At 42.4% G+C, this 24,900-nt stretch overlaps 1 protein-coding gene across 2 annotated transcripts in view; it reads right to left on the bottom strand.

Moving 5' to 3' along the window:
- Positions 1–24,900, bottom strand: part of TRIO (trio Rho guanine nucleotide exchange factor) — a 371,777-nt gene that overhangs the window by 203,135 nt on the left and 143,742 nt on the right. For both annotated transcript variants that reach the window (XM_064375877.1, XM_064375878.1), the window contains exons 4-8: positions 20,475–20,667; positions 16,882–17,394; positions 14,914–15,036; positions 10,470–10,661; positions 2,758–2,889 (exon numbers count right to left, since the gene is read on the bottom strand). In XM_064375877.1, the coding sequence (XP_064231947.1) occupies positions 2,758–2,889; positions 10,470–10,661; positions 14,914–15,036; positions 16,882–17,394; positions 20,475–20,667 (1,153 nt within the window). The remainder of the gene's footprint in view (positions 1–2,757; positions 2,890–10,469; positions 10,662–14,913; positions 15,037–16,881; positions 17,395–20,474; positions 20,668–24,900) is intronic.

Below are 24,900 nucleotides of genomic sequence, written 5' to 3'. Positions count from 1 at the left end.
CAGTTCATCCAGTTCAAATTACTGTCTCCTTGAGTTTATAGCTCAGTTGCTAACATGTTCTTAGGCTAAAATTCAATCTAAGACCTCAGTCTGAGAAGCTGTTTACTTCCCATCAAATTATTTTTAGTTATTAGTACTAATGTAAATCAAATAAAGCTACACCATAGGTAAACGTAAGTTCCTCTGCCAAGATGTCCCATTTTTATAGAATGCACTGGTAACAATTAGGAGATTCTGTACTTAACGAAAACTGCCAAGGGCAACAAGGAGACTGAAAAAGCCAGCTGGAGGATGACACTGGCCGGGTCAAGGTGATTCTGATGTAAGTTATGCACAGGCAAAGACTGCATTCCCAGGGCCTGCCAATCATCTTGTGAATGAAGGCTATTCAATCCCATCTTGGTCTGGCAAGGGCAAGGGCATGCAGACAGCTAGCTGCAAGCCCACCACTGCACTCACAGAACAGCTTCAAAGCAAGAGATTCACATAAGCAGATGAGTGAAGGCCTCATTACATGTGTGAGTAACAGGGTCACTTGGTTTCTGTGCTATAGGTCAAAATTAGACAATGCATAGAGATGGCACATCAAGGAAAAGAACTTGACAGTTTTTAGAAGTGACAATCCTCATGAGCCAACGTGATTAAAAAAACTACAAATGTGTTCAATTTTCAATCTTACTATAGAACAGGCTATCACTTATTTAAATAGTTTCCAACAGACTAGACAACCAAATTAATTAAGAAATACAGGTGTAGCCGGGCGCGGTGGCTCATGCCTGTAATCCCAGCACTTTGGGAGGCCGAGGCAGGTGGATCACGAGGTCAAGAGATCGAGACCATCCTGGTCAACATGGTGAAACCCCGTCTCTACTAAAAATACAAAAATTAGCTGGACATGGTGGCGCGCGCCTATAGTCCCAGCTACTCGGGAGGCTGAGGCAGGAGAATTGCTTGAACCCAGGAGGCGGAGGTTGTGGTGACCCAAGATTGTGCCATTGCACTCCAGCCTGGGTAACAAGAGCGAAACTCCGTCTCAAAAAAAAAAAAAAGAAATACTGGTGTAAAATTAAGAAACAATACAGAGTTGACTATTTTTTCATTCTACAGGCAACATGAAATGCTGCTTGAAAAAAACTGAATCTTATTTGGCAAAGGTGGCTAGAAAAAAAGCAAATATCAACTGCCATGGGAAAGAGAAGGACTGCTCACATTCTGAAGCAAATATACAGTTAGACATCACGTGGTATCAGGGATATATTTTGAGAAATGAATCATTAGGCAATTTTGTCCTTTTGTGAACATCACAAAGTGCACTTTCACAAAGCTAGATGATACAGCCTACACACCTAGGCTATATTGAGCAGCCCATTGCTCCTAGGCACAAACCTGTACAGCATGTTACTGTACTGAATACTGTCAGCAACTGTACCACAATGCTAAGTATTTGTGTATCTAAACATAGAAAAGGTACAGTAAAAATACAGTATTATAATCTTAAAGGACCACTGACTTATTTGCAGTTCCATCATTGATCAAAATGTCCTTAAGAGATGCAAAACTGTAGCAGCAAATTGCATGTCCATTTAATTCGCTCATGGACACTGTGGGGGGCGGGTCTAGAGACCCAGGCCCAAGAACATGAGAGTGACAACTGGGCAGTGAAGCACAACAGGAAATGTCAGAATGAAATGCAAATGGCCAGTTTCTTCCGAACAACTTTGACAAGTATGGATGTGTTTGGATCAAGATTTAGATTTAAACACAGAAAACATTTATTAAACATCTACACTGCCCAGCACTCTTCCAGGTACTTTGAAACTCTTACAGAAGCCTTATGATAACCTCTCATATTAACTAGAACATTGTAGATATAGACGCTTCTTACTCAGGGAGAAAACCTTGCAGAAAAGTAAGCACAAGGAATTCCTATCTACGCCCCTCCCCTTCACCTCCAGGAACGTAGCTGTTATCACAAAGGCAGGCTGGTTTCAAGAGACAGATGAACAAGGCATGGGCAAGGGTGGTACTCGTCAACCCATCTAAAGTTGCATCATCAAGCAGCTACCACGTGGTCTGGCACAGAGGTGGCAGAGGTGGTGACTGAGAACATGGAGCCTGCCTGCCTGGGCTCATATCCTGCTCCAGCAGCTGCTGACCTGGCACAGTCATTATCTCTGTGACTCAGTTTCTTCATTTGTAACAGCAGGGACAGATACAGTATGTGAGCATTAAGTAAGTCATTATGTAAAGTCCTTATAACACCGTCTGGCATAGAAGGTTGCAGAAAATAAAACAGGGATTCAGTGAGTAAATAATGTAATATACCCTGAAGTAATAAAGAAAATGTTACCTTTAGATTTCTAAAATAGACAAATGTGTACCTTGCAATCCAGACCATCTTCTCTAAAAGGTTTCATTTAGGAAGATTAAATTGAGTTTGACTAGACTGAAGAGCACACAAAATACACATTTCTTAAAAACATGTAGAAAAAAAGACTAAGCTTTTCTTGATTTTAAGCTAAGCATATAAGTGCTCTAACGGAAAGGCTACTGCCTGTTCACCATCCTGCTTCCTCTGCTGCCCCATCCCACCCCACCCCACACACAGGAGTTCAAATGTTGAACAATTAAACTGCAGTCTAACTTGAAATCTATACACTTTTCCTGGGCTACCCAAAACTTTTTTTTTCCAGCTTCCAGTGTGCTATGATGCAAAAATGATGTTGCCTTACAACTGAAGTAAAATTGGCCACTTACCTCAGAATAAGCAAGAGTGATATGTTCATATATTCCCTGGTGGTGATGAATGGCATCTTCTAGATCCTGCAGCTCTGAGGGAAGGTCTACCTCACCGCAAGCTTTACACCACGAATCCACGTTGCTCATATACTTGGAAGGTTAAAAAAAGATGATTTTTATCAATGACAATTTATATTGAGAAGTGGACATTTTTAATATGGTTTTGAAAATTAGGGGAGTTGAGGGAGCTCCTAAGAATGTAACATGCCTGACTCTCCATCTCAAATGGTATCCTCAACTCACATGAGGCTCCTGGACCTCACTCCCAGGGTGGGTTCCAGCAGGACTGGGGCAAGTCCCAGGAATCTGCCTCAACCGACTGCTGCTCAGGTCTGGGAGTACCCCTGGAGCAATGCAGCCCTGTTTTGGGCATTCTGGTACATTTTCCCAATCCAACTTTGAATCCACGTTTCTAACTGCCCTGCACTCCTAGCAAGGGAGAACACAAAGATGACTCCCCCACGTGCCCCTCAACTAGGGCGCAACAGTAGGATACTCCTTCTCCATGAAGCTGTTTGTCAGCCTTACTCCCTTCCTTTCACATTAAGATGTAATGGAAAAAGTTCCAGATATCTAAAAATCATTTATCTGAAATTAGGAAGAGCAGCCAGTCCATTCTGCTAATGTTTCAAAAGAAAATTGAAACCAGAATTAGAAGGAGACGAAGAAAAAAGAGCCTAAACTTCTCTGTGAATCTTAGGAAAGGCTTAAGGAGGCAGAGGCATCATTCCTGTCCTCCCCAAATTGCATGGAAATATGGAAAGCCTGAGTCATGCGAACAGTCCTGCGGCTGCCATCTCAATCCTGGCTCAATCTCCTCCACTGTCACCCCCTCCATCTCCAGGACTTATCAACAGTCCTGGCTGCCATTGTAGGGGGAAGATCCCATAAGTGCAGGAACCAGAAGCCTCAGCCTATATCCATATAAATAATAAAGAAGAAAGTAACTAGAAATATAAAGGTAGTAGTCATTAGTTATTCATATGTGACTGTGGATTCACAGGTGATCTTAGTTATTCATAGGTGATCCTAATTCTTTTACTAATGCCTCTCAGGTTGAAAGAGTGAACCTGGGGTGACACTGAAAGAAATGACCCCAAGGCAAGCCGCTTTAAGCCCTCTGTCAAGCCTGTGTAAGGGCTGCTGGAGGGCACCTGGGCTGTGCACCAGTGCCAGCGCTGGAAAGGTGCCCACTGTTTAGCCAGCTAGGGAAGGAAACGTCCAAAATGGCTGCGACATCTCCTTCCTTGGGGGAGTTAGGAGAAAACTCCGCTTCTCCAAGCTCTTGCAGTAGGTCTGATGGCTGTCAGGTAGGCCCACAGACATTAGGGGGCTTAATTGTCTCTATGTGATGCTGTGCTTCAGCGGTCACGTTCCACTCTTATGTTCCACTTCTGTACCTGGTTCCTTTTTTCTTAGAAGAGAAAATCAGTAAAAGTAATAAAAATCTTAATGTCTTTGTTCTTTCCTGACAAGTATGGAAAGGTGCTGACGCATTATGCTCCTTACCTCATCTCAGTTACCTGAAAGTCTTGGGTCCCTACCTATATGACAGGTGATATACTTGATCCTATCATTGACCACCAAGGCCATGCCCTACCTAACCTGCCCCCAGCTTTGTACTCAGTAAAAGTCAGAGAGTCCAGGCATTCGGGACCACTGCCAGACTCAGCGCTTTGGTTGACAGTGGACCCCCGGGCCCAAACTCTCTTTTCTCCATCTCTGTATCTTTTATTTCTAGTTTCTCGTTTCCACACCAGCAGGACCCTGTAGGGCTGGATCCTACATGCCATACCAATCTTGGCTCAATCTCCTCTACTGCCACGCCCCTCCATCTCCAGGTCTCATCAACAATCCTGGGGCTGCCAACCCAATCCTGGCCCAGCCTCCTCCACTGCCACCCTCCATCTCCAGGACTTATCAACAGCTGAGAAATCACTGCCAAATTTCCTAGGGAGACCCTATCAAAATCCATCACAGTTAAGAGTGAAAGGCAAGTGCAGAAGGCCCAATTAAGAAAGCTGATTCAATTAAGCCAAGCAGATATCAACACATTTTCCTCTGTTTTAACCTCTTTGCTCCTGTTCCTCACACATCTTTCTACTTAGCAGGGAATGCAGAGGAGGACTATTTTAATGACTGGCCAGAAAGGAAATATGCTGTAATTCCCTTAAAATATAGTAAAACAACCTCCTAGTTTATTTTTAGGACATTAAAATAGACAAATCACCCAAATAATAACTGCTTATGAAAATCCTTTTATTATTGAGCACAGAAGAATATCTATGCAGACCTTAGCGCTTGAAGCCAATTCATAGGAAATTACGTATCACTTGAGAGCAGGTGGTTTCTACGTATTTTTTTGGTGGCATGTTCTATAAATGTCAATTTGGTCAGGTCAGATGATTGTCAGTATTTTTTAGCTCTATTTCACTCTATCATCTTCCATTATTGCATTCAATACCAATTATTAAATTATTGTAAGTGTTTTTCAAACACAAATTGATTGAGGTTAACCATCATTATTAATAAATCATCAGGTCTAAGTCAGCAATTAAGTGCTCCTGGACAATGGCCACTGCAGAACATTCAAAACCAAGAGGAGGTGCAACATATTCTTAAGATAAAAACGCTACTGATAGAACACAGTGGAAACACACTTCAGTTATACTTCACAATTTAATCAACAGAAGCATCAGGCTAACATCACTGTATCAAAATCATTATTAAAGTATATTCAACTCCAATTTTTGAAGCAATCAATAAAGAAAAAAACATTCAAGAAGTTTTACATATTTTTGTAATCAGAAGTAACTAACTCACAATTGCTTAAAGTATCCTGAGAGGGCACTGATTATACTTATCTGAAAAACTAAGGCCAGGGAAGGATGGTGTGCTACATGAAAACCTTGTGGACAAAGGATTCTGACCTTTTTCTGGGTTAACAACACCCCAGTGATAGAAATAATCCTAGCCATGGTTTCATAGAGGATTTTGTACAGCAACATTTTTCTGTCCTTTATTTCTAAAACCCGACCCTAGACTCCACAGAGGAAGCGCTAGGCCTGATTGCTTTCTGAAAGGCTGAACACCCAGAGGATCTGAAACCAACAGCACCAGCACAGCAATCCCCATTCAGAGATGCATGGATCAGAGTGTCAACAGGTATTCCACAAAGAAAAAGCATCCTGAGGTCAAGTTTGGTGTCAAAATTCAACAGGTACCTTCAGAACAGAAGCTCTCAGAAAAGCTTCTGATTTGATAATGAATGGGGGACCTGGTATGTCCCTTCCCAAATTCATCTGACCATTCTACTACTGTACTTCCCTCACTCTTAGACACGTATACACACATACCTGTTACCATCCTGAAAGCCCCAGGTTGGGACTGCAACACTGGGGGAACATGTCTAGCACAGAGCCTAGCGCTTAGGAGATGAGAATGACAGAAGGTGGCTACTGCAGTCCAATGAGATCAGAGCAGCTGGCTTAGTATCTGATACTTTATGTGCTCAGTAGATCAAAATAAGTGAACACAAAGCATCTGGTGGACTGGGGATGAAGGCAGGAGAGTGCAAGAGAATGAAACGCTGCTCTATAAATTCAGATCAGGAGCCCGCTTCAGAATTGGGGATCCTGAAGCTCAGCAGACTGGTGATATTTAAAAAGTGTTGCTGAATAAATGATAAAAGAAGCCTGGATCACCCAGTTTGCAAAATAGAGGCAAGCAGAGGAGGGAACAGCGATATCCATAGCTTTAAGAGGATAACTTGGATAATTAACTAGCAGATTGATTTTCCTAAGCATTTACTCTACTCTCTTCGTCTGCTGAGAGGGGGCCTCGAATCCTGGAGCGGCTCATTTCTCCTGCCAGTTCTGGTTCCCACTAACCAGAGCTGGGATCCCCGAAGCTAGTGAACTGCACTCCCATCCATCTCTCACCCCCACCACCTCTTGACGGAGCCTCAGCTGAGCACAGGCACTAAGCCGGACTTAGGAGACAAAGGGACGGAATTTCCTAGATCGAGAACTTGCGTCTATGTCATGTTTATAATAAATGTTAATTTTAAAAATATTTATGGGAAGTGAATTTTTATAAGAATATTAATACAAGTGTGAGATAGTTTGTTATCATGTCAGGAACTGCAAGACCTAGCCATAGACCTGAGCGAAAGTTCTAGCTTTGGAAACATGGCCAAATCTCTCCCCATACAGATTATCAGACAATAATATTACAGTCCCACCTACTCCATTGGATTAAGGGATGAAATGAGACTTCATATTAAAGAGCTCTCTAAATATTAAAGAACTATACAAACACTGGTTGTTACTTTACTTTTCGCTATTATCAAAGTACAGGAGCTCTAAAGTCATAGATAAATTTAGGTGATCAGATGTATGGTTCACTCTGTAGGTAAGCCTCTACAAGCACTACCCGAATGGATAGAAATGTGTATCTGTGTTGTCACTTACAGTAGCCACTGGCCCATGTTGCTCCTGAGTAAAATGTGAAATGTGGAGACACTGAGTAAGCAACTAAATTTTAATATTTTGAAATGATGTTATCATCTTGTTAATTTATTTAACTCTGAGTAGCTTCAATAGCCACACATAAGCCATCACAATGGGCAGTGCAGCTCGAAGTCATAGTAAAAGGAAATTTTAAGCTACAGCAAAATCAAGTCACATTAATTCTTTGTTTTACAAAAATGTAATTCTAATGGTTCTTTCTGTGAAAGCCTCTTAATATGAAGGGTCTGTTCTATGGATATACCACATGACCAATACAAGTGGAGGCTGGAGCCCCTAAGCAACATCTACCAGTAACAACATTAACACTGTGGTTGTGTGTCCACGTATTTGTAAATTGATATTGTGATCCCACACCTTCACTGGAGATGAGGACACAAGACAGAATGGCTAAGACATCTATGGAAGTTACAGCATCCATGAAACGTCATCCTCATCTAGTTTTAACTTCAGAATTATACTTATAAAGCCATAGCAAATGCCACCACAAGAACACCCATGGAGAGAGAGGGCAGGGCCAGACAGTGCAGCTAAGAGCTGTAATCCTTACAGAGAAGGCGGCTGCTAACTGTTAGTAAGCTCATTAACCATGGGGTCACATATTAGAGACTTATATGTCCCCCAATCAGATTTAAATTCCACATTAACACTCTGGATGTGGTTCAAAGAGGTGACTATGACGGAAACCTAACTTAGGATGTCCACATTTCTGGTCCCTTCCGGACTAAGTTTACAAAGACAGCTGAAGTGTAACTAGAAGGCAAATCTTTTAAAACGAGGAACAATGTTCACCTATTCTTAGGATTGCTCTCCTGGGAAAAGAAAACTAGTAGATGAGCATCAGAATTTCAAGGATCTTGCTTTTCTTCAGTGAGGGGAATGAGACAATACATTTTTACTTGCAAGTAAGGACCGTCTTTCTGAAGATGTCCTAATCTGCCATCTGTGCATTTCAGTTGCAGGCCTAGTCGCTTCATTAAGGTCTGGAACACATGCTGGGCACTTCTCATTAGGCTACTGTCCCTTCACTGGTATTTGGCTTCTTCTCTGGCCATCTTATATACACTGAGACTTCAGGCACCATTACAGTTTATGCAGAGTCCCATGAAATTCTGTTCAATAATGTGTTTACCTAGTTTCATTTCTTTCAAATCCAGAAATTACAGTCATTCATTTTATTCAGATGAAAATACCTAGGCTCTTTCAATTTTGCTGTATGTTTGAAATCTTTTATAATAAAATACTGGAAGGAAAATGCCCCATGGCATCCATGTTTCTAGATTATTTTCAGGCAGGTCACAGCAGTAATTAATCTCTGGGTATTTACAATTCAGAACCCATCATGTTTATGAAAGATGTTCTCTCTGTGTGTTATGCTTCAGTCTATCTGCCATTCACTCACACAGCTTGCCCTGCTTCAAATTCATTCATATCATCTTACTGTCAAATGATCAAGTGTACTGCTACTTTGTACAAGGATAAGGATCCGAGATGGCTACAGGGTCATAAAGATGGTTCTATTTATGCTGAAGGAGTTCCTGTTACTTTAAAAAGTTGTTTTTGTGTGTGGGCTTTTGTCTATCTTTTATAAAATTAGTCAAATGCATAAAGTTAGAAAGTAGAAAAATCCTTGCCATTGAAGCTCTCAGCTTTTATATGATGCTATGAAGATTTGTTTCTCTTTATATATCACTCAGCTTCCTCTCTTGCTTTATACTTTAAAGGTTTCCAGAGTTGAGATCACTGCTAATTAGTGTCTTGTGCAACATTCTGACTGTCCTGAAAAATCCTAGGCAAGTTAGGGCCTCTATCTTCCTTTATTGACTTCTTCACTCTTCAACAGAGGCTGTTTCTAGATTAAAGAGATACTATTTCCTTTTTAAGAAGCATCAGTGCAAATTCCTGAATCCAGTCTCTCCCCCTCAAAATTAGCCCTGAGAAAGATATACTGGTATTTTTCCTTTTTAAATTAAGCAACCATTTTCCTCTTCCCCATGTATGTGTCTTCCTGGTGGTTAAAAGTTCCTGTGCCCCTTCTCCACATCTTGAAAAGGTGTTCACTGTGCTGCTCACCTTCCACTAATAAAGTCTGAGTCACGAGCAAATTCCTTTCCTTTTGCTACTTTCAGAGTGTGTTTGTTTAAGCAAGTTGCTTAAGTGGAGGTGTGGGGACTGTTGGGGCGTACATTACCCATCACTTCTTAAATTAGAAATTCTGAAACCACGTATCTGTCAACAAATGAAGCCAAAGTTAGGTCAGATGCCATGTAGCTAAGTTTGTAATTATGAAATTCACTGTCAACTGTGTACCCAAAAAAGCCATTTTCCCCCTCGCCATTGCTGGCATGGGCTCCCTAAGGAGGCTAAAAACCACCCTTTTCCCGGAGCCCTTGCAGCAGGGCAAGGATTGCACCCCTAGACTGGCCAATGGGAATGGAGGGGAAGCGTGCTGGGGGCGGGGCCTCTGGAAATCATGTTCCCCTTATCAAGCGGCAGGCTAAGACAGCTATAGCCATCCCTGCGGAGGGTGGGCGCTGTGGCCCAGGAGGAGCTGGTGTGGAGCTGAGGTGTGCTCCCGTGACTGTAAGGGAAGGCCCAGCATGCCTGAGGGCGGCAGACACCAGCCCTCCACAGCCATTCAGCTAGAGGTGCCTATGCCTTCGAACTTTGCCGTTTGTGAGAGAAATAAACACTTGATGTCTGCACCACTGATCGGCGTTCTGTTCCTTGCTGCCAAAGCCTCCCCACTGGAGTAATAAAGCGCTAGCAACGAGGGAGAAGAGAAAAGACGGAGCTGGGAGAGGAGGGGAAGAGAACAGCTGCCACCTCTTAGTGCTTACTGTGCCGGGCACTGTGTAGGGCACCTAGCGTCACATTTACGTAAACTGCCCACTCAAGCAGGTACTTTTATTTCTACTTTACAAATGAGAAAACAAAACAGAGAGGCTAAGTAACTTGCCTATGGTTGTGCAGCAAGGACTAAAAGAGCTGGAACTTAAACTCAGGGCCGAGCGACTTCAGAGCTCACACGCAGAGTTCACAGTATGTGCTACACAAGAGTGCTTGGCACACACACGGATATTCATGGAAGAACAACTATTCTCCTTACCACCTCATGGGCTCGGGGCTCGAGGCACTGACCTTTTCGGCCTTCTGGTGGAAAATGGAGGACATGTCCAGCAAGGTGCTCCGCTCATCCAGGGCTGCCGCAAATGCCTTCCACTCCTGCTCCAGCTGACTCGCGATCTGCCGGATCTGCTGCGAGGCATAGTGGCCAGACTCCACCAGGCGATTGGCCACCGACATGATGCGGTTTATATTTACATACACGTTCTGCAAAGTGGGCAGGAAAAGAGGGCTGCTCAGGGGAGAGCAAGTAAGAGGCTCCCTTCTAAGAAGCCCAGGTGCCACCTGCTGAAATACAGGCAGTGTGATCTCCCAGTGACCGCACCTTCCACAGGAGCATCACCTCATCTAGATAATGTGATACATATCTGCTCTCTAGATTTCCATAAACTTGAAGTATTGGTTTCCATTTCTATTTTTAACACTGTAAAATTACAATCAACCAGCTGAAAGGCATAATTGTTCAGCACAAAGCAATCAAATACACAAGTCGGTGCACACAAATATACTATTACTCACTTCTTGGCTTCAAATACTGAACAGGGTCCAGATGGCAAACCTGCTGCCAGGCAGTCACGCAGAACTGAGGGACCCAGCGCTCTGTTTTTTAACTAGAACCCAGAAACCCAAAAAACACGTACCTAGCAACCAAAGGCTATTTGTGTGAAAGCAAGCTCTCCTTTCTACATACGCCCAAGCCATTTTTTGGTGCCAACAGAAAACATCCTGTAAATAGATCCACCTTCTCTCAGGAATATGAATTGCAGTAAAAACACAACAATGCTATGCTCAAATTTTAAATAAAGCCTTTCTACTCTGTCAAAATTCCTATCTTCAGGTCTATCAGTTTATTGCAAAAATAGGGATTTTTTTTTTTAAACCCACCCTTTTTGCAAAACAAGCTCTCGCTACGGAGTTTCCCTTTCCACCTCCAATGTCCTTTAAGGCTCAGCATCACACTGTCTGTGTGGTGGATGGTGGGGGATTCAGACCTTCAGCAAATCTGAAGTTGTTGTTCTTCATGTATTTATTATTTTTGTGACACTATCAACCACATCACTCCTCCCCATGCGTCCCCCAAAATCATAGATGCATCTTTGGCTCCTCTCAATGTTGCCCCAATGTGATTTCCTGATCTGTTCAAACTCCTCTACGTTTTTCCCCCTTCTCTTGCTTTCCATACAACCCCTCTGAGCCAATCTCCCATTGCTTCAAACAGGGACCCCACAGCAGCCTCCTTCCTGCCCCATGGCTACCTGCAGTCCACCCAAGTAAGCGGCTGAAATAACTCACTTGTTCATTCTTTCTTTGTACCTTCTTTCTTCACCCTTTCCCTCTATTTCTGACCCAAATCAGAGCTTGGTGGAGTTGCCTCTGTCTAGGATTAGAGCCACAGGACTCCAGCCTCAGGGTTACTTCTCCAGGCTGCATCTGAAGGCTAGAATCAGCCAACAGACATCACATGTCTGAAGTCACAGAAAGAGGCTACAACAGTCAAGCCATGCTCAGTGAGGTGAATTCTCTGGCTAGTGTGGCATTAATGCTCTAACTGCATCTGGTAAATTAAAAGCAACGCCTCCCATTCCCAGGTGCATTCTTTCTCTCTTTGCCTCCCGCCTAATAAAGTGACAAGTAACTAGATTTGCTAATTTCACTTTCTCTGTATTCTTGAAGAGGTAAAGCCAATCCAACAGGTCTGTTAGGAAGAGGATGTGAAGATGCCGTCTGTTAGGATCTGGAGAAGAGATGTCCATTCGAACGGCACTACTGTGATAACCACTGACTATACGCACCCGTTCTTAGATCGTTACAGCCTCCTGTATTACTTTCACAAAAACAGACTTTACTAGTCTATGTATGACGCTTTTTCCATCTCTCTATCACTTCTAGCACAGTAAAGGAATATGGTGACACAGAGCCTAAATCTACAGCCTGGACACAAATATGGCAATGTGCAATCCCCTAAATTAAAAGTACCTATACCTACAGGCTTATCATTATAGTTTTTATAAATATCTGTTATAGTAGAATGTGCATAATTGTTGGTATCCTTTAATATGCTTTCTTTAAAAGCTGCTAACTTGGCATATTGGTATTTAGTATCCTTATTTTGTCAGAAATTGCGAGCAGAGAGGGCTGAAGGTGAAATACCCCTGCCCTGCATTATTAAACGTCACAGATACTAGGGATTTATGGAGGTATTCAACACAAGGGGCAGGACCGGTCCAGAAAGCTCCCCAGCAGATGTCACCATCATGGCACCAAGCTACCACATGCATTGTATTAAGAAGTTTAACTTAGAAAAGTAACAGAAGAATATTGTAGAAAATCAGAAAATATACTAAAAAAAAAAAAAATAGCTGTAAGTTATACTTTCATGTTTCTGACCTGCTTTAACTGCATCTTTAATTATACTGATAACATCACCGGTAAGAATTACCATTTATCCGGTACTTACTACATGTCAAGCTATATGCTTTGTATGTGTGTTTGTGTTTTTTTTTTCTTCTTGAGATGGAGTCCCACTCTGTTGCCCAGGCTGAAGTGCAGTGGTGCGTTCTCGGCTCACTGCAACCTCTGCCTCCCAGGTTCAAGCAATTCTCCTGCCTCAGCCTCCCGAGTAGCTGAACCACAGGCGCATGCCTCCACACTTGGCTAATTTTTTATTTTTAGTAAAGACAGGGTTTCACCATGTTGCCCAGGCTGGTCTCGAACTCCTGACCTCAGGTGATCCACCCGTCTCGGCCTCCCAAAGTGCTAGAATTACAGGTGCGAGGCAAGGTGCCCGGCCTTCTTTGTGTTTTACATATACATGTAATATCATGAAAGGTAGGTATTACCCCCATATTATAGATTAGGAAACTGAGGCTCGGAGGAGTTAAACAGTCTACTCAAGGTCACATGGCAAATAAGAAAGTCAGAATTAAAAGCCTCTACATCCACAATCCACTTTCCTGTCTTCCACACTATGGTTCCTATTCCCTTGATTCCTAAATCTGCCACTAATAATGCTGAAGAAAGGGGGATGAGAGAATATATTTTTTGGTTCATTTCTAGCACATATTTTAGCATTTCTAGTTTTTAAAGTATGTGGCATAGTGGACTGAATGGTCTCTTGCCAATAGTTGAGGTTTCAGAAAATCCTAAAAAACTGACAGTAATTTTTTACAAAGAAATTTTTATCTATGCCCAGGTTTGATAATTCAAACCTGAAATTCTCTTACTTTAAATTCTACAACAGATGTAAAACCTTCTGATGGCATTTATTACCAAAAATTATATTGCAAAATCTTATCTTTGAAACTACCTAAATTATAGCACCTAGTTGACCACATTTTAATTAAATGGCATCTTACTGAATTCATTTGACCAAAAACCCTATCTTCATATTGTTTTATTTGTATTTCTATTTTTGAGACAAAGTCTTGCTCTGTTATGCAAGCCGTAGTGCAGTGGCGTGATCATAGCTCACTGTTGCCTGCGATTCCTGGCTCAAGCAATTCTCCAGCCTCAACCTCAGTCTCCTGAACAGCTGGGACTACAGGCGTGCACCGCCACACCTGGCTAATTTTTTATTTTATTGTATTATTTTTGTAGAGATGGGGTCTTGCTGTGTTGCCCAGGCTGGTTCACATTGCTTTAATGTTCTACAACAAATGTTACAAGGTTTAAGAGTGGATAATCCTCACAAGCCTGGCTTAAAATCCAAACCAAAACACCTTATCCCTAAAGATGAAATTTCTAGATGCTTCACAGACTACACAAGTCAGCAAATACTACAGAACATATAGTTTTAGTTACATTAACTGTAAAATCGTAACAAAAGTGCCACTCAAAATTCAATGTTTTGGTTTGTTTTTGGTTTCTATGATGTACTCCTACAGTCGCCTCATCTGGGCTTTAAGATCCTAAAGGAGTCACGACAGCCAAGGGTAGCAGACGCAACAACTTTAGAGAGGGCCAGGGCATCCAAGGCAAGACTGACCCCAGTCCTCCAGCTCAGCTCAGAAGGAAATCTCACGTCTCAGGAGAACTAGCGAGTGCCCTGAGGTCAGCAGCAGGCTGGCTCCTTTCACTGTCAAGCACAGCAGCCAGCAAACTGACAGTGCTTGGCCCAGGGGACTCACTGTGCCTCCCAGCAGCTTTGCTGGGGCCCCTGTGGGCTCCTATGAAGCAGAGCACAGGAGCCAACATCAGAAGTGTCTGTGGCGAACTAGCCAAGTAATTGGTTCAAGTTTCACTGGTTTGTCTGTTTGCTTGTTTTCATTCTTATTTAAAACTTAAAATGTGGGATACTGAGAGTGGAACCCTGGGGAACATCCTCCATGTGAAGGTCAGCTGCTACAATCAACAGCCACTCTGGGGTCCCCCTGAGAGCACCGGCACAGGATCTGCCAAATGCCTCCCATTTGCTAAAACATGGTCGCATGCCAGGATCCAGCTGTTTGGAGTGTCTTACCATACAGTTCATAGCAAAGTGATTGTGCTGCGTCTGAAGCTCCATGGCATGAGGGTGGCTGGTCCCAATCTCTGTGTAGCTGTTTAGAAACAGGCCTTTGTTGTGTGTGATCCAGTCAAACATCTACCGGAAGGAAAAAGACAACCTGGAATCACTCTAGAAAGAGAAATTGCTAATACAGGACCACAGAAGGGGCAGTACCAAGAAAGGTAACTTCCTTCCTTGGACAACTTCAAGTGCTGTCTCTCTGACTCTTAGAAGAGTCCTCCCTTCAAAGAACAAGTCAGTAGTTCTGAACTTGCAGCACCTACCAGAAAATCTTATCTGATGTGTTCCTCTTACAGAGAAGGAATTAAGAAGCAGATAAGTAAAGAGAGTTATTCTAATCCCCTGGGCTAATTAAAAAGTCTGATCCTCTGACTCTCAGCCCAGTCTCCCTGCCATGCTGAACTACTTAATTTGCCACAATGAGCTTCAATTAAAGGCCCGTTAGGCTGAAATTAGGAACTTAGGGGTCTCTGGATGGGTTCTGTTGTGCCCACAGGTTACTAACAGAAACATCAACGACTAAAAACATTACACTGTTTAAACAAGAAATACATAGACCCCTGTGCAGATTGCAAGTAAAATAAAATTTAATGTAAAAATTAAAAAGACGGGAAAAACTAACAATGACATCTCCCTTAAGGTTCAATATAGATGTTACTTGGCCAAGAATGTCAATGAAGACATTCACAATGAAAACATTTTAAGAAAATAGAGATGACTATCATCAATTAGCATTGCTACCATGACTTGAACCAGAATCCCAGTGACAGTAACCTGTTTTTCTAGTAATTGAAAGGAAGGTGTTCCAGTCTTTTTGACAAGGCACTGTTTAAAACAAAAGAACACTGACAGATATGTTAAAAGCTTTGGCAATAAAAACACTGGATTATCATGTTTTGCAAAGTCCTTTTACATTCAAGAATTCTAATGTAGATATTTACTTTACAAAATATTCTCCTGTCCATGTAATATCAAATTCAATGAACTCAAATAAAACTCAATGATTAATTCACCCAATTTCCTGGCTTACAACACATACCTATGAATAAGTGCCCATTTTTCACACTGCTAAGATTCAATTAGCCAGCAACTGATAGGGATTCACTTTGACCAGGTGGTCTGCCTGGTGCGTAAGAATAAAACATGAGACTAGAGGTGATTATTGCCTATATTACCCAGACACTAACTTTTAACATTACTCACTTTCATTTTAAAAACATACTCAACAGATTGGAATGGTGTTCTGTCACTGGTTTTGTATGAGTAGAAGACTAGGTGTTAGCAAAATACATACATAATTATTGCTTTCAATAATATAACCCTGTGAAATTTTCACTTTTTTTTTTTTTTTTGAGATTGACTCTTGCTCTGTCACCTGGGCTGGAGTGCAGTGGCACGATCTTGGCTCACTGCAACCTCCACCTCCTGGGTTCAAGTGATTCTCCTGCCTCAGCCTCCAGAGTAGCTGGGATTACAGGCACACAACACCATACTCGGCTAATTTTTGTATTTTTAGTAGAGACAGGGTTTCACCATGTTGGTCAGGCTGGTCTTGAACTCCTGACCTCAGGTGATCCGCCCACCTTGGTCCCCCAAAGTGGTGGGATTATAGGCATGAGCCACCATGCCTGGCTGAAAATGTCACTCTTTTAAGTGAAAATATAATTCCTATCTTACAGGCATCCTAGACCAAACCATAAGTAACATGAACTTAAAATTTCTAAAAGAGCACTGTATTGTACAACGAGTAAAACTGGAAAACAGATTTCAGTGCTGTTTCTGAAATGACCCTCGCTGGTTTAGCGCACACACAGTGAGTGTAGGCTTGCCATTCTCCACCTTTTCTCTTTCCTCCCACCCGACCCCACCAGTGCTGGCTTCCCTCATATCCACTGAGGCATTAGTCTCTCCCATCTTTACCTTCTCAGCATCCTGTTCAAACAGCCTCAGCTGGAAGCACTGGTCCAGCTTCAGCTTCCTCACATGCCACATCTGGTGCAGGTGCTGCCGTGTTGAGTGCAGCCGGTCAAGCATGGTGGACACTTTGGGCAAGAGGTTCTGAAGGTCTGCGTTGCCTGAGCCTGAGTTCTTTTTGGGAAAGCTTTCACTGCTCTGTATCCTCTGCAGCAGCTTCTGTCCCTCCAAATCCAGGTCCTCAATGGGGGCCTTAATCACCTTCTTTTTCAGCTGAGAATGTTCCTCGATCATATTCCGAGCCCCCTCTAAATCCTGAGGCAGCTCCTTCTTAGCTAGGATGTCCTGAAGTTCCTCTAGCCGGGACAGCATGTGGGTTGCATTGCTAATGTAGTCTTCAAAAGCAACTCTGATTTCAATCCATTCTTCGTGGTTGTATTCCAGGCAGCCATCAAATTCGGGAGTTAGCTGAGAAGGATCAACTACTTTGGTAAGGCCTTCTAAAGAGACCATATTTGTCTTAAGGGAAAAAAAATGAGAAGATGAACCAATTTTATGTAGTTTTAAAGTAATGCAATTTGCAATGCACAGTCACAGGTTTTCAAAGTTAATCTATTGATAGGAAACATAACATACCTGGTTCTGGCCCCATAAAAATAAATGTGGATGAAAGAAGCATTATCAGTATAATGAAAGACAAATCCATTATGGCAACACATATATGTCAGTTGAAATACCTAAAACTGTAGAATAATGTATTTCATGAGAGCTAAAGAAACGAGATTTCTTTCCAAGAAGGTGGAGATTAATCCATTATAACAGACACATTAAACCAGGAAACAGGTTAAATTGCAAGTTCAGAGCAGACAATTTGGAAATTTCACTTTCATCAATGCATTCTTCAACCCATTCTTTCTCATCCACACCATTCTAGTATTTCATTTCCAACAGAAACTCTGTGGAGGTTTTCTACTACCTGCTATTATGCAAACACCTTGCTCATGGGCATCAAAACCCTTTTAAGCCCAATGTCACTCTAAATTCAATTACATGCGAGCTGCCTATTTAATGATGAATGCTGCTCCAACCAGACCACCCTATCATTCATCTTGCCTAAGCCTAACCCCACTGCCCATCAAGTAACAGATGACAGGTATGAATGACTTTATAAAAATTTAGAAAATATTCAAGAGTTGAAAAGAAAGCTGGCAGAGGCTCATTTAACAGAGCTAAGAACAGAGGCAATGTTTTCTTCACTGTAATAATCTGCTGTGATTCTGAACAGTCCTAGAGTTGTATATAATCTGTACTACATTGCAATTTAACACTGACAAAGTTTTAGTCAATTACAGTCTAAGCAAGAAATCATGTGTGTGTGTGTGTGTGTGTGTGTGTGTGTGTGTGTGTGTGTGTATGTTGTTGTTGTTTTTTTTGGGAGACAGAGTCTTGCTCTGTCACCCAGGCTGGAGTGCAGTGGTGCAATCTTGGCTCACTGCAACCCCCACCTCCCAGGTTCAAGGGATTCTCCTGCTTCAGCCTCCCGAGTAGCTGGGACTACAGCTGCCTGCCACCATGCCTGGCTAATATTTTTGTATTTTCAGTAGAGATGGGGTTTCACCATGTTGGTCAGGCTGGTCTCGAACTCCTGACCTCAAATGATCCACCTCAGCCTCCCAAAGTGCTGGGATTATAGGCATAAGCCACCATGCCTGGCTTTTTAAAATTTTTTTTAAAGACAGTCTTGCTCTGTCTTCCAAACTGGAGTAGAGTGTGGCGATCACTGCACACTGTAAGTTTGAATTCCTGGGCTCAAGTCATCCTCCCATCTTAAGCCTCCCGAGTAGCTGGAATTACATGTGTGCCACCATACCTGGCTAATTTTTAAAACAAAATATAGAGACAGGATCTTGCTAAGTTTCTGAGGCTGGGCTCAAACTCCCAGCCTCAAGCAGTCCTTCTGCCTTGGCCTCTCAAAGTGCTGGGATTACAGGCATAAGCCACTGTGCCTGGCCTCGGCAAGAAATCTTAACCGCGCCTTATCATGATGTGATAAGGTGATTAATATTAATATGCCGCAAGGAAAACATGGGGAGGATGTTTAAATGTAAAGAAGAAAACAGAAGGGCTGGATTGGTGTGCTGACTGGCAAAAGAAACAGCAGAAGGCAGCAGAGCTAGAAAGAGCTAGAAAAGAGGGATGACTCCTGATCTAGCACTTCTGCCTACAATGCTACCATAGGCCCATTCCTCTCTGGTTTGCTGGATTCCCTCTCCATAGAGGCAATCTCACTAGCAGAGAAAGAGAGAGAGAGGCTGGTAACAATTTAACAAGTTCCGTAGAAAAACTGGCACCTTTAAATACCCGGAGGGAGAGATCCAACGTAGACTGGCAAAAACGTGTATGAATTGTATTGCCAGACGAATATTTTTACTTAAAACGCTTATAATTAAATACAACACCCTTTAAATTCTGCATCAAGAAAATAGCTAAGCTCCAATAAACTGTCCTCCAAAATTACTTCCTATTCTCTATGAAAGTAATGGCTTACTGAGTTTACCTTTCTGATAAAATGTAGTAAACCTCCTGAGCAGTTTCAAATTTAAATTAAAACTAAGCTTAGATTTTTGGATACAAAAATGAGTACTATGGAAAGAAAATTTAAAATCCAAGTAATATAGTAATATACCTATGAAAACCCTCTGAGAAGTATAGCATTATAACCTAAAGTATTAACACTATGTGATGTTTAATATTATTATTGCTCTTTACCTTAAAACACATGAATACATCCATAAAACCTAATGTTTGAGCAGACTTGCCAGAGGAAGCGATCTAGTCAACCAAAAATTATCATTTCTCATTAGAAAATATTAAAATCTTATTCCAGAATGGAGCAAGAATGGAATTTCATGCTGGAAGGAAGACCTTCCTCTCATAATCATCTCATTAAATTAACTGCACCAAAGGCCTTGTAAGAACCTTGGTAGCTTAAGAAGAGGAGGTTACAGTGGAAAGGAAAATAATTAGTGGGCTGAGTGGTTTTTTTAAACCACTGAAAGACTGCAATCTTCCTTGCATAACTGAATTCAGGGCACTGCACAGTTTTTAACACATCATCTCCATTTTTGGAAATGAGAATCCTAATACACGCATTCTCTCCATTATCCATGACAAGATGAAACTCAGGGACGCTGAAGCTGGCCATGTCTCCCTAACATTCCCTCATCTCCAGAGCTGAGGCAAGGAAAAGGAATCCGTAACTGTGCAAAGCCACTGTGCTGCCTGGTAAAGCTGTTTATCAAGTGAAATACAAGGCAGCAAGCAAGCTTCTCCGCCAAGGCCTCGCAACTCAACAGCCCATCACCCAACCCCAGGGACCTGAAACCTAAGCCCATGTGGGTAAAACGATCCATTCGGATAATGAACACACCTCTGTTATTTCATGCAATAACTAATTTTACATATCACATGTTCATAAGATATGCAGCTCCTGTTTAATACGTGGTTTAAAAAAAAAAACAACCCTCTTATCAGCCTCAACAGCTTTTAGTAGACCACACCAACTGGCTTAGTGGGTCTGGCCACACAGGGGAAGTTACCTCAAATTCAAATTTAGAACTGCCAAAATTAGTCCTCTGTTTCTGCCAGAAGTTGTCTGGCTTGATGATCAGGGCCACATGGATGCAGCAGGGGAAGGACTCCTGCAGGATCTTCAGCAGGGGCTTGATGGAGTCCCACTTGGACCCACGCATGTCCACAATCACCGTGAAGCCGCGCTTGCAGACCTCCTCACTGCGAAGAAAGAAAACACAGCTGAAGACGTGTTGCACCTCTTGCCACTCTGTCTGCTCAGAGTCCTCCTGGGTGCCACAGACCTGGCTTCCCTCCCCTGCTGGACATGTGCAGAGGCAAAGGAAGGGGCACATTGTGCTCAGCAACTTCTCACCCTTCCCTTGTACTATCAAGGAAGAGAAGCAGGCTACACATGCTTCATGTTCAACCCACACAACCTGTTAAGATTTCAATTTTGTACTAATGGTTTTGCACCTTGTCTTCTTTTCGGGAAAACAACAGCCACCATGCCCATTTCTCTTGCCTTTGGTGCATTAACTGATTACGTGAACTCCTCCAGTCACTCCTGTGGGCAAAGGTCTCCAGGAAGCACTGTAGGCGGGTAAAAACCCTGACAGCCTGCAGAACCCAGACTGGGGACAGTCTGAAACCTGTGGACAGCAGTTACCCCAAGACTCCCAGCACCCCAGGTGCTGAAAATGACCCCCGACCCACGTGGCTGGCAATGGTGAGAGCTTTCTAATGTTCCATTCTATTTCCTTCACCCTATCCTGGCCCTGAAGCTATCTCAGCAGGTTCTCCATACCATCCACCCATCCCCAAGAATTCTTGGCACCCTTCTGACAGGCTCTGTGGGATAAATCTAGTTTCACAACTGTACTAAGCCTTTATCTGGTAGCAATGGTGGCTAACACTCCTGGCCTCTGACACACGTCAAGGCAGTGCTAGGAGTCACTATATTCTTCCTCTCCACATTACTGCAGTAAAAAATAAAAATCACTGGCTTCGAATTTTATTAAATGTCAACCACTGGCTACACGGGAAATACATACAATGCAAATCTGCAATAACGAATGAGCAAGAAGAGGCAAGGTGTCCTTAAACACAGGTTAAAAAATAGTAGTTTCACTTGGTTACAACTCCAGTGATACGAGCTTCCGAATGGGCCTACAGCTAAGGAACAATTGCAGCCCTCACTGTCACACAGGGGTTTCTGACAGTCTACGCCGGCTGCGGATGCCGGCACCAGTGACCAGGTAACGAGTGCTTGCAAGGTGTTTTTTGGAAATATACCAAGGACCTTCCAGTACTCAATAAGCATATGCAGTTTTCCCCAGACATAAATACATAAATGTACCTTAGGGTAGAAAAGACCTTTGACATTTTTCTGCTTTGGATAATCGCCCCCCAGCCCCCGCAAAAAAAAAAACTAGAGTAAATTAAAAACCTGAAAAACTAATTGCTATCATTAATGTAAAATAATTAATTCAAAATTAAAACCAATTACATGCTCTTGCACAGGCTCACTCCCCTAACCTTGCCCCTCACCCCCCTCCCGACTAATTCACACTCACACACCCTATTCCCTTCCATATCTTGATTCAGATTATCAGAGTAGCTAGCTTTCCACATTTTACAAATGCAAAGTACATATGACATCTACATCAATATAAGAGGGTGTATCACATAAACACCCCAAAAGATGCCTGTACAGCTAGAACCCAGCAGTAGGACCCAATCAGAGGGCAGCTCACAGTCAGAGGAGCACAACGTTTAAAACCAGGAAGAGAAAACAGATCCAGCAGCCTGTGTAGTTTATCACCCAAATGTTGAAAACTGCTTAGGAATGATGTGATAAACTTCGAAAAATTATCCCATAGGGATGTAAATGGAAACACATTCAAATACTCCTCATGCTATCACTTCTCCTCCACATCCCAATTAGGTCCTGGGTTACAATCCAGGTAACAGGAAAAAACATTTGTTTTCTGACCTCCTTCATGAAACCCAGAGGAAAATGGGACTCCCAGAAATGTCTCCTAAAGTGTCCCATTATAGAAATTAAGCATTCTTGACTTCCTTGGGCTCTACTGGGGTTTGTGATCCTGCAAGATTCCATTCCATAGAAACTCCAGGGCCACGAAGGCAGTGGGTCGAGGGCAGCCTAAGCAGGGAGAGGCAGGTCCCTGGAGGCCAAGAGCTCTGCAAAGGAAGCCTGCTGCCCTGCTAAGGCATTCTACTCCAGATTCACATATTCTGTTACCGTACACCAAAGACAGGAGATTGTAAAACGGCAGCAATATGTTTTATTTGTTTTACTAGTTGCTGTTTGGTAGACTACACTGTAACCATCAGTCTTCACCATATCAAGATAAAATTCCCTTGCAGCCTGTCTTTCTCCTAACATGGCCTTACACAGTATGCACATAAACTACAAAGCCCCTCTACTTGAAAGAAGCTTAAAATGAATCCTGAATGACTCCAGGCTTAACAACAGGAACAAGATAGAACAACAAAACCAAAAGCTACGCTGAGCTTGCACAGTTTACAGAAGGATTAACTATTCACCTTCCTCCGTGATCAGACTGCTCCCACCCAGCAGCTTCCTAAGTAAGGAAAATGGCATATGAACTGGACTGGGAGTGCACAGCATTTCAATCCATCTGTTTTTATCAAGTTAAAAGCCAGTCATCATCAAGAGAGCAATGACTTGTAAACATCCCCAGACCCGGGTCCTATTTACCAGCACCTAATAAACAGCTGCCTACAGAAGGGCCCCAAGCCTTTCCACCACCTAAGACACTGTTCTTTGGGAAATGTGAGTTATTAACCAGTTACTTTAGTAGTTTTACCGAAAAGCCTCATGTTTATCTTTGAGATAAAGAAAATTTACATAAAATTAAGGTCCCCTCTCAACACAGGTCCCTAAAAAAGAGAAACTCTACTTGTTTAGTTTCTAGGTGAAGAAAGTATCTTTTTATAGACGTATTCATGAATGTATCAATTAAAAATCTTCGTATCACTTCATTAGCGGACAACAAGGAGTAAGAGTGGTTTATGTATTAATATTTAGCAACTATAAATCATTTTAAAGAAGGCGGAATGTTCTAGAACATAATTAGTATTAAATACAATTGAAGCAATAAGCAAAACAACCACCTTGAGACATTCCAAGATTAATGTCACTGTGCAGGACTTGCAGTGACATCAGCAAGAACTGCTGCTGCTTCTTATTTCTTCTACACACAGTTAGTAGAAAGTTTCATTGCAAATTAATCTTATGAACTCACCTTGATACTACATTTTTTTTTTAAAGGGCAGAGAGGGGCGACCCCAGCAATAACACTCAAACTACTCACAGCTGCTGAGATTAGTTTCTGTTGAACTGTGAGGGACACAGACAATCTAGAAGGCATGGAGAAGAAAAACAGTGTGACCTCCCTTAAGAAATCATGTCAAAAGGAAAATAGAAAGGTGACTATAAAATCAGAAAATTACTGCACTATTTCTGAGAGAGCTACTGCATGTCAAGCACCATGCAGGATTACAGGAATAATTTTAACTCAATACTCACAATGATCCCAAAATGTACACATCATTATCACATTTTCAGATCAGGAAACCAATGAAAGTGAAGTCATATGTCCCCGGGCACAGTCAGTCTGATTCTCAGACCCACGTTCTCCCTTCCCATATGACACCAGCCCTGGGACTGTCTAGCTGAGGAATGGCCAGAGGGCTGCCTTCAAATCTGGGAAGCATGTGGGAGCAGTGGACACAGCAACAGGTCTCACAGGCCCCAAGACACACACACAAATGTATGGCTGGGTAGAAACGCCTTGTGTTCATACCGCTCTACTACAACAACAAACCATCAGACTTGCAAACTACAAATGGCAAGTCCAAAGAAATTCACACACCAGTAATTTGCTGATGATTTTTATAGTCTGGCAAAATCTGTATCACATAATTTGTTTGGTGAAAACCAAAAACCACTCCTGCTGCTATGCACTCACTGGAGGCAGCACCTGTAGGACTGGGAGGGAGGGAGGGAGGGAGGGCCCAGAGAGGACTCTCTGTGTGGGCACTTCTTTCTACTTTGCCTACTCTGAAATCCTTCTCCATTACTACTTGGCAAATGCATCATTTACATGTTAATTCCACCTCTCTTATTTGCTCATTAATCAAGGACAAGCAAAATGGCACTTCTTGTCACTTGGGACTGCAGTAAATGCAAACGCAAACCTAGGCACTGACATGAAGTGACTGTTCAGTGGCCAGAGGGTCATCCTACAAACCGAAGTGTTTCTGAGTGACATGATGTGATGTTTGGGATTTGTTATAAAATACTCCAGGAGAAAAATTAGAGAAAAACAAGATTGGCAAAATCTGATCAAAACTGAAGCTGGGTGATGGCTGTATGTGTGTTCATGATATTATTCTCTCAACTTT

This window comes from Aotus nancymaae, unplaced genomic scaffold, assembly GCF_030222135.1.
Source record: "Aotus nancymaae isolate 86718 unplaced genomic scaffold, 86718_ANA_hifiasm-v0.15.2.pri h1tg000014l, whole genome shotgun sequence".
Taxonomy (NCBI): domain Eukaryota; kingdom Metazoa; phylum Chordata; class Mammalia; order Primates; family Aotidae; genus Aotus; species Aotus nancymaae.
The sequence above is the reverse complement of the archived record's forward strand: the minus strand, read 5'-3'. Positions and strand labels throughout refer to the sequence as shown.